Source organism: Moschus berezovskii, chromosome 13, assembly GCF_049115385.1.
Source record: "Moschus berezovskii isolate FMDL1 chromosome 13, NW_MosBer_1.0, whole genome shotgun sequence".
NCBI classification, from domain to species: Eukaryota; Metazoa; Chordata; class Mammalia; order Artiodactyla; family Moschidae; genus Moschus; species Moschus berezovskii.
Genome location: NC_142472.1, coordinates 64215755 through 64233374, shown reverse-complemented (window position 1 = coordinate 64233374; position 17620 = coordinate 64215755). Strand labels below are relative to the sequence as shown.

At 39.5% G+C, this 17620-nt stretch overlaps 1 protein-coding gene across 3 annotated transcripts in view; it reads right to left on the bottom strand.

The window, feature by feature from the left end:
• COG6 (component of oligomeric golgi complex 6) overlaps window positions 1-13749 on the bottom strand; it is a 59140-nt gene extending 45391 nt beyond the window's left edge. Inside the window, exons 1-7 of one of the 3 annotated variants that reach the window (XM_055426199.2) lie at window positions 13506-13624; window positions 11151-11236; window positions 10932-11025; window positions 8371-8442; window positions 7030-7088; window positions 2574-2685; window positions 67-149 (exon numbers count right to left, since the gene is read on the bottom strand). In XM_055426199.2, the coding sequence (XP_055282174.1) occupies window positions 67-149; window positions 2574-2685; window positions 7030-7088; window positions 8371-8409 (293 nt within the window). In that variant the 5' untranslated portion in view covers window positions 8410-8442; window positions 10932-11025; window positions 11151-11236; window positions 13506-13624. Of the gene's footprint in view, window positions 1-66; window positions 150-2573; window positions 2686-7029; window positions 7089-8370; window positions 8443-10931; window positions 11076-11150; window positions 11237-13505 lie in introns of all 3 variants that reach the window. The other 2 variants (XM_055426197.2, XM_055426198.2) reach the window with 2 other exon arrangements.
• Between the last annotated feature and the right edge of the window lie 3871 nt (window positions 13750-17620).

Genomic DNA, 17620 nt, shown 5'->3' with positions numbered 1-17620 from the left:
TAGAAAATCTTTAAAATTTTGGAAATACAAGTGGCAACATAGTCGTGAACTGAAAAGGCTACTCACCCTGCTGTTTGTTGGTTTGTACGCAAGAGAACTTTAACATCATGATGAATCTGTTTTACTCTTCCCAGTGCCTTGAAAAAATCCTTTAAAATTAAGAATGTAACTTTAAAGTTTCCATGTTTTCAGGTAAAACTGTATTGCTCTAAATTGAAATATCACGACAAAGGAAAAAGAAATTATTCTACCTACTCTAATGAAGCCTTCCTTATACTGATCTCAACTTTCTCTAAATTTTTATAAAATGTATAATAGACATTTAGTGAAGTGAAAGTTGCTTAGTCGTGTCCCCCAGACTCTTTGCGACCCCATGGACTATACAGTCCATGAAATTCTCCAGGCCAGAATACTGGAGTGGGTAGCCTTTCCCTTCTCCAGGGGATCTTCCCAACCCAGGGATCGAACCCAGGTCTCCCGCATTGCAGGTGAATTCTTTATGAGCCGAGCCACAAGGGAAGCCCATTATTCACATTTTAAAACATCTATTAATTCGATATCTGCTATATGCCAAACAGTGTACTAAGATGCGGAGATAAAAAGTTTATAAAGACAAAATCTGTCTTCAAGACGTATATAGTTTTGTGAAAGAATAATGTAAACCTGAAGATTATAACATTAAAAAAAACATGCCATGTTGCAGCCAGGAAATTAAAAGATGCTTACTCCTTAGAAGGAAAGTTATGACCAACCTAGACAGCATATTAAAAAGCAGAGACATTACTTTGCCAACCAAGGTCCGTCTAGTCAAGGCTATGGTTTTTCCAGTGGTCATGTATGGATGTGAGAGTTGGACTGTGAAGAAAGCTGATCGCTGAAGAATTGATCCTTTTGAACTGTGGTGTTGGAGAAGACTCTTGAGAGTCCCTTGGACTGCAAGGAGATCTAACCAGTCCATTCTAAAGGAGATCAGTCCTGGGTGTTCATTGGAAGGACTGATGCTAAAGCTGAAACTCCAATACTTCGGCCACCTCATGCGACGAGTTGACTCACTGGAAAAGACTCTGATGCTGGGAGGGATTGGTGGTGGGAGGAGACGGGGACGACAGAGAATGAGATGGCTGGATGGCATCACCGACTCGATGGACATGAGTTTGAGTGAACTCTGGGAGTTGGTGATGGACAGGGAGGCCTGGCGTGCTGTGATTCATGGGGTCGCAGAGAGTCAGACACGACTGAGCGACTGAACTGAACTGATGTATTACGTATCTTAAGACACAGAAAACCCAGCATGGCTTCATCATCACAGGAGATGATGGTTGATATGTATATCGTGTACCCTTTCTTGCCCCCTCATCCAGGAGAGGAATGCAAAGTTGGATGTATAAACATACACGAGTTGACTGATGCTGAACTCCCAGCTTTTCTTCCCTCTATAAAAATGTACTGGAGCCTTAGTTTCCAGACAGCCACAAATAGTGTTCCAACCATGAAAAGTAGTTGATGAGTTATTTCTCTTTGATGAATAAAAAAATTTTTTTTAATGTTTTAAAATCCCTAATACTGTTATTTCTGCTGAGGTGGGTGGAGGGAAGGTGTGATGTCACGTATTTAAAATGCAAAAGTTCCTCAAACTATAAGGGCAATAAATACCAAATGGTAAGGCACCTACAATTCTCTCACCTACACCCTACAGTCAAGGGACGGGTTCCTTCCCAGCCCAGGCAATAAGACAACAGTGACATCTATCAAGAGTCACTCAGTAAGCCCCCCACCCTGGCCCTCCTCAGGAACTCTTCCTGCCCTCAGACCCCAGGCACAGGTTTGCAGTTCCTCCCAGTTAGGACATTGAAAGATTCTTCTCAAGAAAAACTGAGTATCTTCAAGGGGAAAAAAAAAAGGAATGATAGTTTTCCTTGTTGTTTAGCATTTTGAGAGGCTTTATAGCTTGAAGTTTTGGAAAGAATGGCATGGGTTCAGAAAAGAATGAGATGAAAAGGTAAGGAGTTTCTAATCTCAGGAAAGACCAAAAGTTGTGAAAGAACATGTAATCATTGCAACATCACTGCGTGTAAACAGAACATGCCATATAACTGTACTGTGAGGCAGAAGAAAAGAGAACATGTATGTGTGGAGGGCAAGGAGCCGAGGAGGGAGAGGCTAACTACTCTTAGCTCAGGGTAGCTCATCCATAGAAAATAGTTAACATCGATATCCAAAGCATACTCCTTTTCACCAGAGGTCCAGAATACAGAACCTACAAAAGAGGCAATTAACAAGATTGAAAATGGTTGCCAAAGGACTTAAAGATGGAGAGGAGTGGAATAGGTGATGAGGTGATGCAGCCTTTCCTTCAAAGCCTTATTATACTCTGACTCCTAAAAAACAAAAAAGAAGTACACGTACTACTTTGAAAAAAATAATTTAAAATCTGTACCTTAAACTGCTAAGCTTAAAAACATTTTTAAATCAAAAAAATTTTAGGTGGTAAAATAAAGCCTTAAAAAACAGTGATTTCTCTATAACATCTGTAACTGCTGTGCTTTAAGTGATTTCAACAGAAAGCAAAGTACCTCAGTGATGGGTCCTTCTCTTGTACCTCGGAGAAGACTCATTTCGTCAGAAGTCAGCTGGAACTTGGATAAGAAGGCATCTGCCACTTGTGCTCTTATTTCTAATCTTTGACTGTAATATTTTTAAAAAGGCAACAGAAAATCAAGCACATTATGCATTTTACATAGCTTTAAAACAAATCTCTCATATAACTTTTAAGACAAAGATGTGAAACTGTCTCAGTATCTTCAGAAGCCTCATTTCTGCCTCAAATATTAGCAGCTCATCAAGCATGTAGGTGATCAATTAGTTGATACTGTCCTACCTCTGCAGAGGGCATAGTAAGAGGCCACAGTAAAATGATGAACTAACCTTTATCTAAAAGGAGAAATAAGTTCATGAATGGTACAGGCAATACAAATCCTTAGCCACTTATATAATTATGTGAATAGTTCACCTTATGTTAACAAAGTTGTAAGACAGACATAAGCCAATTAATTTCTTCTCAGTCACTAAGAAGTTCTAAGCCTTTGAAGCTTGTACATGAAGTACACAACAAATCAAAAATCAAGCCTATTATTTACTTTAGGTTAGAAATTGAAATCAAGAACTCATCTAGTAATTCTTCATTAATTAAAAAAAAATCACTCCTCCATTTTGTCTTAGCCACTTTTTCTGCACACTATCATAACAAACAAAAAAACATCTTTTAAAATTATATTATCTGAGTGCAGCCAACTAAGGCTAGCTGACAATTAGGAAAAAGCACACTTGAGTCTGCAATTCAACCTGCAGGGACCTGCAGGACTGAGTTGGGTCACAATCTAAAGGCAAGTCAGGAATACAAACCATATGAGCAGAAATTCAACATTCCTGCCTTCAAAATTCTAGATTTGAAGATATACAAATAAAATTAAAGTGTTTCACAAGTAGTATTCACAGGGCAGTAATGTTCTCCAATTTCAAAATATTCAAATGAAACTGAACAAAGATAACCATTAACACTATGCAGATGACACCACCCTTATGGCAGAAAGTGAAGAGGAACTCAAAAGCCTCTTGATGAAAGCGAAAGAGGAGAGTGAAAAGGTTGGCTTGAAGCTCAACATTCAGAAAACAAAGATCATGGCATTTGGTCCCATCACTTCATGGGAAACAGTGGAAACAGTGTCAGACTTTATTTTTTTGGGCTCCAAAATCACTGCAGATGCTGATTGCAGCCATGAAATTAAAAGATGCTTACTCCTTGGAAGGAAAGTTATGACCAACCTAGATAGTATATTAAAAATAGAGACATTACTTTGCCAACCAAGGTCTGTCTAGTTAAGGCTATGGTTTTTCCCGTGGTCATGTATGGATGTGAGAGTTGGACTGTGAAGAAAGCTGATCGCCGAAGAATTGATGCTTTTGAACTGTGGTGTTGGAGAAGACTCTTGAGAGTCCCTTGGACTGCAAGGAGATCCAACCAGTCCATTCTAAAGGAGATCAGTCCTGGGTGTTCACTGGAAGGACTGATGCTAAAGCTGAAAACTCCAATAATTTGGCCACCTCATGTGATGAGCTGACTCACTGGAAAAGACTCTGATGCTGGGAAAGGTTGGGGGTGGGAGGAGAAGGGGACGACAGAGAATGAGATGGCTGGATGGCATCACCGACTCGATGGACATGAGTTTGAGTGAACTCCGGGAGTTGGTGATGGACAAGGAGGCCTGGCGTGCTGCAATTCATGGGGTCGCGGAGAGTCGGACACGACTGAGCGACTGAACTGAACTGAACAGACAGAACAATGCAAGCCATCGTTGCTTTGTTTGGACTCTTGGGTTTCCAGGTTTAAGTTCATAATGTCAAATGCTCCTGCCAAATGACACGAGCTAAAAAGAAAAAGTCCTCCAGGTGGCAGTAATGCTCTATTTTTCTCAAATGACAATGCAAATCACACACTTAAATCTATACAGATTTAAAAAACCTATGTCCTTAATTATCTTATTAAGTACTGATATCTACAAGTTACCTTAACATGTTTTGTTTTATACTTTTAGAAGCTCAAATCATTATCATACAGGATTTAAATTGTAACACTTCATAAAATTCCTTGAGACTATACAAATTAACCATTTCAATGAAAATCTTTTGGGAGTTTCTTTTGTATCTATCTTCACAGTCAATTTACCAGGCACAAAGGAAAATTAATTTCTTTAGTTTACTTTTTCATTATGTTTTAACTGAATCTAGTACAGTTGACCCTTGAATAATGTGTGGGTCGGGGACTCCTACCCTACCCTGTACAAAGGAAAATCTGTATATAATGTTACAGCCAGCCCTCTGGAGTTGAAGCTCCAACCCACTGTGGACTATGTAGGACTACAAAAAAAAAAATACATATGTAAGTGGACCTGTGCAATTCAAACCTGTGTTGTTCAAGGGTCAGCTGTTAATTTCAGTATGCACATATACTAACTGAGAGAAAATACACCACACTGTTAACAGTACCTTGTCTAGGTGGTGAAGTTACATCTGATCGTAATTTTCTTCAAGTTTTACACACGTAAATGAAAGGAGAAGAAAAATGTGACTTTTGCTTGCCTTCTCCTAACTTTTAACAGGGCAATGAAAGAGTATGTATCACATATGTTCTGGATTTTCACATGTATATTTGGGCAAAATAAATTGCTTTTATATTTTTATCTAAACTGTAATATCAACACCTAAGTTACAGTATGTACTTTATAGCAAATAACACAATCAAAATAAAAACTATTAAAAAATAAGAAAATAAACAAAATAGCTGAGGAAAACTATCTAATTAAGTACAGAACAGCTTCAGTTTCCAGTCGCCAAAGCCAAGGAAGAAACAAGGCGTACTACACATCTCTGTTTGAAAATCGGAGAGGGATACGGAGGGTAGTACTCCTGGAGGTATGTCAGGTAGTGTGTTCAGCACTCAATATAAACCACTTATTCTTCACAACAACCCTGCGATGTAGCCTATTATTCCTTTTTTTCAGATGTGATAACTGAGCCTGAGGGAGTTAACAAATAACTCATATAAAATTAAAAATCTAATGAGCTCTACCTAAAATTTAGATTAGAATTCTGCTCTTCAAGGTCTACTCCTTTCCACTGCAAATACTACACCTCAAAGATTAACATTCACCAGAGACAAATTTGGCTGACGGGCCTTTCCAAGAGACCAAAAAAATACATAACAAATAGTGATTTCACCAATATTAAAAAACAAAGTTCATATTTATTCACTCAAAATCACTTACTGAATCTACAATGTGTTTTGCAGAGACATAAAAAGAGAATAAGAGGCTGTCACTGTTCTCAAGGAGCTCAGCTTCATAGGAAAGAGACTCAATCAAACCAACAATTAGTTATAAGAGATTGTACTACATACTAAAGATGGCAAGAGAAAGATTTTAACTCAGGCCAGGAGAAGGCAATGGCACCCCACTCCAGTACTCTTGCCTGGAAAATCCCATGGACGGAGGAGCCTGGTAGGCTGCAGTCCATGGGATCGAGAAGAGTCGGACACGACTGAGTGACTTCACTTTCACTTTTCACTTTCATGCATTGAAGGAAATGACAACCCACTCCAGTGTTCTTGCCTGGAGAATCCCAGGGACGGCGGAGCCTGGTGGGCTGCCATCTATGGGGTCGCACAGAGTCAGACATGACTGAAGCGACTTAGCAGAAGCAGCAGAAAGGGTTTGAATAAACTTTGTATATTAGTGTATCAGGATTAGTGATCTGATACTCTCTTGGTTTTAGACCTAATTTTCAATTGAATCCACACCTGTTCTCATGTCAGCCAACAAAAACATAAGAGAAAAATTCACAGGTGGGTCTCTAACTGCAAGGAAGCTTCTCTTTCAAAAGATTTGTTGTGATACTAAAAACATTCCAACCTGATGCTCAAGGCACATGCTTAGTTCTGAATACAGAAATTCAGCACCTGCTTTTCCTTACAGTTGACTGCTCTGTGAAGCCAACCATCTCTTCAGCGTAGTGTGTAATTTTCCTCACCATGGTCCATGCACCAATGGGAAAGAGATGCGTGGTGACAGAACAGTTCTGTACCTTGACAGCAGCAGCATACATAACCATTAGTTCAGTTCAGTTCAGTCGCTCAGTCGTGTCCGTTCATAAGTTAAAAATAAAAGGCAATTGTGAAAAAAGATAAATTACTAAAAGATTAAAAAATCTACTGCTTGTTTAAAGAGCAGTCAGTTTTGAATTATACAGCAAACAAACAATGCATCATCACTTCTGAAAAGGGATAACCTCAGTCCCAGCTATCAATGTTCCTAAACACTGTATTTGTTTTACTCTTGGATAATAGCTTAAAACCTCGTATTTTGTATCATTTTTGAATCACTTTTTTGATTATTTTAGCTTTACTTTGAAGTTATTTATAGTTTTATGAGTTATCTCCAAATTAATGAAGAATTGATTATATAAAGAAAAGCTTACCTTTCAGCTTGAAGCTTAGTGGTTTTTACTATTAAATCCTGAGTCTGCTCCTTTGCTGCCTAAAATTATAAACATATCTAACATTAGCATATTTCAATTTTATTATACTTCAGAAAACTAACACTGCCAGTTACTAGAGTTCAACAGCAAATGAGATCACACTCCAGAACTCAAAGATATTAAAAAGGCCCAAGGAATTGAAATAGATGTTTTAAGGCTCACACACTACATTTAAGAACTCACTCAGGCAGAAAACAACACAACATTGTAATTATCCTCCAATGAAAAATAAATAAATTTTAAAAAAGAACTCAGAATTCTCAATACACACATAATGCTAAGGCTTACAAGAAAGGAAAAGGTGTCACCATGATGAAATTTAATAGTTCCTGATGCTTTCTAGTGAAACAGAGGCACTGCCAGGGCCAGTTTAGGATGGAAAACATGACTTCAGTTATGGATGTGCTGAGCTGAGCTACCAGAAAATCTCTGAATGAAGTTGTAACTTAAGTCACTGATACTCAATATACAAAAAAAGACCCCTCATAGAGGGTTCTGGTGAAGATTAGAGATAGCCCCATCTACAAGACAGAGTGCTGTTCCTGACCAAGTCATACTAAGCAATCCTCTCTCCCCTGAACCAGAGTTGAAAGGATCAGGAATGAAAACTTGATGAAAAGGTATTTCAAAGACTAGGAAAACATTTATAAGATGAACTGAAACAAACAACAAGTGTAGCCAATGAGATTCTCTCTCAGTGACCTGAACTGGGCAATACTATAAAATAAGGCCGTCAGTAACGAGAGGAGAAACAAGTCAGTGGTTGGAGACAGGTAGAGACATAAAGGCATTAAATGAATCAGAAGTATGCAGATCAATGCTAACTCTGCAGCCAAACGAGGGGTTTAGACTGCTTTAATAAACGGCCCTACACTCACAGACATTTTCCTGAGGTATTTTTTAGAGTGAGTATAAGTCATAATTAAGCTGGGTCTTCACTGGGCATTGCTTTAGTCTGAAAGTATTACTAAGGCTTTCTACTAAGGAATTTATTTCTGCTGCATTTGTGGAATATTATGGAATTGAAAAGTTTATGAAAACTTCACAGAGTTATCTCTATACCGGCAAGACCAAACACAAAGGTTTCTGGAGTTAACTGCAGAGTATTAGTAAACCATCACTGAAGAAACACAAAGAGTTATAATTTAAAAAATACACATTCAAACTTACTACAGGGCATGCTGTATCAGACAGCCACACATTCTGTAGACTTATCTAGCAATTTCTGAAAGTTTACTCTGTCATCAGGAACTAGGCTAAAATGCAGTCATTATACCGGACCTGTAGGCGACTTGTCATATCTTGACAACAGCTGCTCATTGCTTGAACATCTTCATGTATGCTTTCAAGTTCCTGAAAAGGAAAAAAATTAACATTAGATAGATATAGTTAAAGCACTGAAATAAAGAAGTGAAGTCACTCAGTCGTGTCCGACTCTTTGTGACCCCGTGGACTATAGCCCACCAGGCTCCTCCATCCATGGGATTCTCCAGGCAAGAATACTGGAGTGGGTTGCCATTTCCTTCTCCAGGGGATCTTCCCGACCCAGGGATCGAACCCAGGTCTCCTGCATTGCAGACAGACGCTTTAACCTCTGAGCCACCAGGGAAGCCTCAGTTAAAGCATTAGGTATAGTTAAAGCATTAGATATAGTTAAAGAAATTTCTTTTCTCTTAGCCAAATCCTTATTTTTGTTCCATGATATTCTTTTGCCAAAGCATGACAAAAGATTCTGTATTTAAGACTGAAAATGATTAAAAAGAATAACGTCTAGAATATGAAAAGATATTTAAAAAAAACTAGCATATTTCTTTTTAGAAAGGTCTGACAATAGAAAAATGGAAAACTTTTAAGAATATGAATATGTGTTTATTCACATTCTCATACTAAGAATTATCCTAAAATATTAATCAAATAACTGTGGAACAATATATGTAAGAGATGATCAACACAGAGTTGCCTAAAACAAAATGGCAAGTGTGAAACACTTCCAACCACACAATGGAAATCTGTGCATCCATTAACAATGATAATATCTATGTGTGTGTGCACACACACACGTGTGTTATTATGGAAAGATGTCTATGTAAGGCTAAAAAAGGGCTCATAAAACACATACAACACCTCCCCATGTTTTTTTTTTTCAGAAAAATATACGTATATGTGTGCAGAAGAACACAGGCAAAGTCCTGAAGGGCCACACAATAAAATACTGACAGGTTATTGCTGTGTAATAGAATCGTAAGTGATAGTTCTATTTCTGACCTTACTGTTTATCGTAAACAGCTTTGAACTGAATAAAAGAATGATTTCAAAATAGCAATTCATATCAGCAACAGCAAACAGGTACAAATAGACAGGCAAACTAATCTATTTCGTTAAATCTCACTGTATAATCTAATGAGACTAGCACTATGATACTATTAGCCAACTAGGTCAAGAATAACTTATTCCTAATATTTACTTTAGCAAATGGCAACCCATTCCAGTATTCTTGCCTGGAAAATCCCATGGACAGAAGAGCCTGGCAGGCTACAGTCCATGGGGCTACAAAGAGTTGGACACGACTGAGGGACTAAGCATGCACTATAGTACACCAAATGAATCTGACTTGTAAATAATATAGTATCAATCATGGACATAAATATGCTTGACGAGCTTCAGTCCACTGCAGTCATTCTTACTGATCCTCAAATCATCCTATCTTTGACCAGTGGAAACCCCTTAACTTAGCTCCACAGTCCTTTTGACTTTTCCCGATAGTCTTTTATGGCTTCCTCGCTTTGGTACTTCTTTTCAGTGGGAAATGGTGTTTAAAGAGTACACTTTAGATGTGCTCATCACTACTATCCCTCCCTAGTTTTATGAACACTACCAAACTTCCCTTTTAACCTTCCAGATTATTAGACTTCAGCCAATGAAATCCTACTGCACAGTTTAAAACAGTCTACGATGGACTTCCCTGGTGGTCTATGGTTAAGAATCTGCCTGCCAGTGCAGGGGAAACGGGGTTCAATCCCTGGTCTGGGAAGGTCCCACATGCAGTAGAAAAACTAATCTCATGCAGCACGACTACTGAAGCCTGAGCACCTAGAACCTGTGCACTGCAATGCAGAGGAGCTCTCACTCATCGCAACTGGAGAAAGCCCGCGTGCAGCAATGAAGACCCAGCGCAGCCACGAAGACCCAGAGCGGCCACAAATAATAAATCTTTTAAAAAAATAGCCTTGTGTCTATTAAGCACTCGCTGGTACTATGTATGACATTTTCACACAACTTACATAGAAATATTAACTATGTAATATTACAAATTTAATGCAATTAATAAAATAAGACATAATAAATAAAATTCATTTTCACCCTATGGCGAGTAGACTGCTCACTCAAATATAATGAATAATTATTTATTAGCTGAAGTAACTGATTTTAATTAATCTAAAAATTTCATAATTTAGGATGCAGTAAGGTTACTCGGTCCCTATTAACCTCCAGTGGTAAAATAGTTATCCAAGGGAGGTGTATTCAATGAGAGACTATTTCTACCGGAAAATCACTCAGAGAAATGCTTTTCTGTTGCTGTTTAAAATGCTAAAATTCGTAAAACAATTTCCCAGAGCAAATGTTTCAACGTTCTAAGAAGCAGCATTTATGGAGGTTACAGATTTAGAAATCACACCAATCCAAAGAAAGATGCTGCTGAAGGAACTGTTAATAGTTAAAATTTCTATTTGAACATGGTATACAAATAGCAAGCATATCAACTCTATTCATAAAAAAACTTAGCACAAAGCCAAGCATACAGTAAGCGCTCAATAAATGCTAAATGAAAAGAGTTTACATACTTCTTTCACTTCCGTGAAAATGCTTACAAACTCTTCATTGATGGCTAAACTTCTGCGTTCGATATCTCCACGTAAATTTCTTCGAGTCCGCAAACTATTTTCAACAAAAAAGGTTGACAGTGCCTTAAGAGCTTCCAACATCTCCTACATAATTGATAATAAAAGAATATTATTGGGACCAATTTTCAAATGTTTTTCTAATCTTAAGCAAAAACTTACTGAAATCATTTCCCAAGAATTTATTTCCATTACACAATCCAGAAAATACTGCAAGACCTTCACATTACTGAACAGCAAACTTTTTTCTGAAACACAGTAAGGAAATATTTACTTGTGCATCGTGACATATATACAAGGTTATTCATTGCAGGATTGTTTGAAATTGCAAAGATAAGAAAGAACCTTAATGTTCATCTAAAAAGGATTGGTTAGAGAGACATTGAAAAGAAGTGGAAATTCTGTATGTACTTACATAGCATGAGCGAAGATCCCCTGGAGAAGGAAATGGCAACCCATTCCAGTGCTCTTGCCTGAAAAACTCCATGGACTGTCTGCTGAGGAGCCTGGTAGCCGACAGTCCATGGAGTCGCAAAGAGTCGGACACGACTGAGAGACTTTCACTTCACTTCACAAGATATAAGTAAGTGAAACAAAAAGTTACAGAAACATCTGTAACACCAAATGTTAAAAAAAAAAAAAAGGATTATGTACAGTACATGCATATGTACTGGTGCCTGCATAAACCAACTCTGGAAGGCTATATCTAAAAAATAAGTACTAACAGTAGCTTCTACGCTGGGAACTGACTGACTGGGAGCCGAACTTAGACTTAAGAGAGGAGGGCCTCTCTGAGATGACTTCTGAACCAAAATAATTCAAGCAAGATTTGATAGTGGCCAGTGGCTTAACCCAAGATGGTCTAAGCAGATAAAAAAGAGATACTCCAAAAAAAAATTAGAATATATTTTTCAAGATTGAGCCTATAGGATTTGTAACGGATTGGATGTGAGATATGGAAGGAAAGAAAACAACAGGAATAAAAAAAAAACACGTATATGCTTCTTGCATGAAGGGTAAATGGTGATGTTCTTTACTAACAGGGGAAGAGAAGTAGTTTGGAGAAATATCAAGAATTCTGGCCATGCCGTCTGTGTGATATGGATCAGGTATCCAACTGGAGGTGTCATGTAGACAACTGGAGTTTGGTAGAGATGTCAGGAACAGGGTTAGAAATTAGAGAATCATCATGCTTTTTACTATTTAAAAAGCTGTGAGACTAAAAGAGTTCTTTAACAGACAGACATGGGCAGAGGACCAAGCCCAATGTGTCCAATAGCACCCTAAATCCTACCGACAGAAATTCCTACACTTCAACTAATACGTGTTCAAACAGGCTGAACGTTCCATGTTTTGATTACGCTATCATAAAAACACTGGACATATCTGGTTGCTCACCTAAAACTAACACTACACTGCAAATCAACTATACTTCAATTTTAAAAAATGGCTGGAATGACAAAAACTGTAAGGCTTCTTAAATACAGTTTAATATTTAAGAGAGGAAAAACACTTTTAGCTATAAATATTTATGGCAAAAAAAAAATAGATAAAATAAAGCTGCTTTTTTTTTTGGAACACAGCCTTGATACGTCCTGGAGCAGAGGCTAAATGAGTGGTCAGTAAATGCTAAATGAACAAAATCACACAGACTAGGGGGCAAATGACAGCTCGCCAGTTACTAGATGTTATGTCTTAACCCAAAGACACTCTCTCCATACCTTATTTTTCTAGACTAAAAAAGAAATAATGTTAATTTACCAGAGCAGCTGTATTAAAAGAGAAGATTCATGTCAATAACAGATACTTTAAACCCTTAATAAACTGTATAAAATTAACATTTATTGAGAATTAACAAGAAACAACTCCTGCAGCGCTGTGCTCAGCATTTCACCTGACTTCTCTCATTGAACCCTCCCAACAACCCCGAGAAAGTGACTTGCGGTATTCCCAATTGAGAGATTTAACATCAGCCTAGAGAAGTTAAGGGGCTTACTCAAACCAGATTGCACCAGTTTGCTGGTCATATCTAATAAGTGGTGATCCTAGAGACCACCCTTCTTAGTCATCACAGTATAATGTGGACTATCTTTCTTACTCATCATAGTATAATGTTATCTTTTACAAACAAATTCTTATCGACAGCTTACTGTCAGATGCCTACACATTTACCTATAAAACTCTCGCTTCGACATTTTTCTTCTTGATGGCATGACCAACACCCGCCGGGGTCAGGGAGAAGCCCTCCCTCACCGCCCGCCGTCAGGACCCAGAATCTTCGAGGAGCCGTTTTAAACAAATAGAGGCAACACCCTGGACCCCTCTTCGCGTTTCCGGGGTCTCCGCGGCTTCCCCCTCTCACCTGCCCCACGTCGGCAGGGCAGCCTGGGGGTCGCGCGGGCCTGGGGCGCCCCCTCGAGGCGAGGGCAAGGGACCGGCGCGGCGCCGCCGGACAGACGGCCACGCCCCACCCCGGCTCCCCGGGACGCGCGACCTCGGCCCTCCAGCCCCGCTCACCTTGTCGTTGTCCAGTCGGGTGTCCAGGATCTTACGCAGTTTCCGCGACAGCGGGTTGCTGGTCTGCGCCGCGGTCCCGCCCGCCCCATTACTGAGGACGTTGGCAGCCCCGGTCGCGGGCACTACGACCACGTCCCCGCTGCCCTCGGCCATAGCGCCTGGCGTCCCGCCCCTGGACGGGGGCCGGCCACCTCAGCCCAGGACCCGGACGCGCCCGGAGCCGCGTAGCGCGCGTGCGCGCACAGGCCGCGCGTGCGCCCTCGGACGGCTGTGCCCCGCCCCCTCCTGTTCAGCCTGGCTCCCAGGAAGCTGGTGCGGGGGGTGGAGAAATCGAGGCAGGCGGAGCAAGGCTGCAGGCTGGAAGGAGGAGACTCACTTTCGTTTGCAAAGTGGACTGAAATTCAAATCAGGTGTAGAGCTGGGGTGTTACGATTTACGGGATTAAAGAGATTTCGTAATCCTCAGTGTGTGAAAGTCTGAGCTAGATTTACATACACTGAGACCTGTGCCCTTATACTGCAAGGAGATCCAACCAGTCCATTCTAAAGGAGATCAATCCTGGATGTTCATTGGAGGGACTGATGCTAAAGCTGAAACTCCAATACTTTGGCCACCTCATGAGACGAGTTGACTCACTGGAAAAGACTCTGATGCTGGGAAAGGTTGGGGGCGGGAGGAGAAGGGGACGACGGAGAATGAGATGGCTGGATGGCATCACCGACTCTGTGGACATGAGTTTGAGTGTACTCCGGGAGTTGGTGATGGACAGGGAGGCCTGGCGTGCTGTGATTCATGGGGTCGCGGAGAGTCGGACACGACTGAGCGACTGAACTGAACTGAACTGAACTGAGACCTGTGCCTGGGCAAATATGTTCAGTTAAAGCTAGTTGTATTTGCTGCTGCTGCTAAGTCACTTCAGTCGTGTCCGACTCTGTGTGACCCCAGAGACGGCAGCCCACCAGGCTCCCCCGTCCCTGGGAAGTTCACTTAATACTCTGCAGCCGTTTTCCGCTGTGAAGGAGATTTAAATGTGGATGCGCAAAGAATTCCTAAATACTGTATGTGAAAAAAAGCAAGGTGCGTTACAGTGTGTGTAGTGTGATCACTGTGTGTGTGTGTGTGTGTGTGTGAGAGAGAGAGAGAGAGATACCGGTACGTGTAAATTTGGGCTTTTTCTTCTTTTTTAGGATGGCATTCCTTTGGCAGACAGACTTGCACTTTTCATTTTGTACTTTCCCAAACAGACTCAAGTTTTCTATCTCCCTCATCTGTTACTGAATATATTAACTGAGTACATTAAGGTAGGGGGCCCACTTTTCTGTGTTATTTGTACTTCTCTGAATTTGCAGTTGTAATAAAGGGGAACGAGATAATGTGAAAATTAGAAATATAGTAGGATGAAGACAGGAAAATTACTGTAAAATTTAAGGATGTTTAAAGCAATTTATATGGTTTTTAATAGTCACCTATTATTCTTTTATAAGGCTAACTATAAATTTTAAGTTAAGGGCTGGAAATCAATACTTTTAAACAGTTCAGTATTTTCCAGCAGTTAAAAGTGAATATTCAGGTAAGCCTCATCAGAGATGTAGGTTTTATATATGTATTTATTTAAATATGTGTATGTACAATATTTATATATAACAATTTTATTGAAGATAAAGGTTTTATTTTAGTGAAAATGTAAAGATATTTATGTATATTAAACTCCTTACGATAATAGACACTGAAAGAATTAGAGACAGGCTCTGACCTAAATATTTTAATTTAGTGAGAGAACAAAGACTTATACGTAGAAGAGTAAAGCATTTTTATATAACCGCAGAACCATGCTGAAGTGTAAAATGTGGACATTCTTACCTTCCAAGTAGCAGTTGAAAGGAGAGCCTCATCAATTTCCCCGTCTCCCCCTTTGGTTTTTTTATTTAAAAAACCAAATTAAAGCTGCTCTTTTAGTTTCTGAAATAGGTGGAAGTCACACCATACTGCTCACTGTGACTTTATCAAAATATAATAGGCATTCATTAAAGCTGTATCTGGTGAATCATAGAATAAAATAGAATATTCAATCCTCTACATTCTTCCCTCTGTTAAAAGCAACGAGTGCGTTTTCAGCCGTGTTGGACTCTCTGCAACCCTAAGGACTATAGCCCGCCAGGTTCCTCTGTCCATGGGATTTCCCAACCAAGAATACTAGAGTGGGTTGCCATTTTCTTCTCCAGGGGATCTTACCGACCTAGGGTTCAAACCCGTGTCTCCTGCAGCTCCTGCATTGACAGATGGGTCCTTTACCCCTGAGCCAGCTGGAAAGTCCATAAAAAAACCACAGCTTCTATTATTTAGTATCCAAATGTATTCAGAATCAGGCTCAGTGCTAGATCCTTTTAATGCAGTGTTCTTTGTGCCTATTCTGCAACATCAGAATCATTACCATGTTATCACGTCTTTAGTATTTTATGATGAGTAAATGAGTAAGTAATCCAAGGCTATGGAATCCTTCCCAAGGATATAAGGCTAACCTCACATCACATTCTTACTTACTAAGTTAGCAATAGTTTTCAAATTCGATTACTGCTTCCTTGGTTTTTGTTTTGAGTTATGTACACCTCTCACTTGGAATGTAGGCAAAAACTTTAGCAGCTAAACTTTTAAGTGTGTTCTGTGTTTGCGTTGCCTGTTCTTACTACTTTTGCACTGACACCAGGATTATTTTTCTAAAGCAAATTTGGTCCTATCACTTTATGGCTTTAAAAACCGTAGTGACAATTATTGAATAAAGTAACTTTTTAGTATGGTGTACATACACCTTCATAATGAGATCTCAGAGTATCCCTCTTATTTTATTTCTAGGCACTTGCTTATGGTCACCATGCTCAAACCACCTGTATTTTCTGTGCCACAAACACATGGCAAATTTCTATGTCTCTATACCTTGGCTCATACAACTCACTCTCCCAGAAATGTTTGCTCCTGTGAAACTGGTGAAATCCTATTTGTCCTTCTGACTCCACTCAAATGTCACTTCTTCTCTCTACGTTCACATAGCTCCCCACCTGTCGTGGGCAGAGTTAATTGATGTGTCATGCAAATTCCATAGCAGATAATATACCGCATCTCTATAACTTCTATCATTCAATTATTTTTAAATGTGAGTGTTTGTTGTTCCTCCACTAGACTCTTAAGTACTTGGATGATGGGAATCTTCGCCTTCCTAGTCTTCAGCATAGTATCTTACACAGTATACGTGCTTATTAAAGGCTTATTGAGTGAAAAGTGTTGAAATGAAGTTTTGTGGTTTTATGTTATAGAGTTCTTTTTATTTTTTTTAATTGAATTCCCAGGTAGTGCTGGTGGTAAGGAACCCATCTGCCAAAGCAGGAGACATAGAACCAAGCATTCAGTCCCTGGATTGGGAAGATCCCCTGGAGGAGGACATGGCTACTTCAGTATTCTTACCTGGAGAATCCCATGGACAGAGGAGCCTGGAGGACTACAGTGCATAGGGTCACAAAGAGTCAGACACGACTGAAGAACATAGCATGCATGCACAAAGTTGATTTACAATGTTGTGTTAGTTTCTGCTGTACAGCAGAGTATGTGTGTGTGTGTGTGTGTGTGTGTGTGTGTGTATAATATAAATTTTTCTCACGTTCTTTTCTATTATAGGTTATTACAAGATATCGAACATAGTTCCTTGTGTTATACAATGGTGGTTTAGTCATTAAGTCATATCCGACTCTTGCAACCCCATAAACTGTAGCCTGCCAGGCTCATCTGACCATGAGATTTACCAAGCAAGAATACTGCAGTGAGCTGCCATTTCCTTCTCCAGGGGTGCTATACAGTAGGACCTTATTGTTTATTTTGCATGTAGCAGTATGTACCTGTTAATCCCAAGATACTAATTTATCCTTCCCCCTTTCCCCTTTGATAACATGGATTTTATCATGTTTTCTATGTCTGCAAGTCTGTTTCTATTTTGTAAATAAGTTTGTATCCTTTTTTAGTTTCCTCATATAAGTGATATTATATGATATTTGTCTTTCTCTGGCTGACTTACTTCGCTTAGTATGATATTCTCTAGGCCCATCCATGTTGCTGCAAATGGCATTATT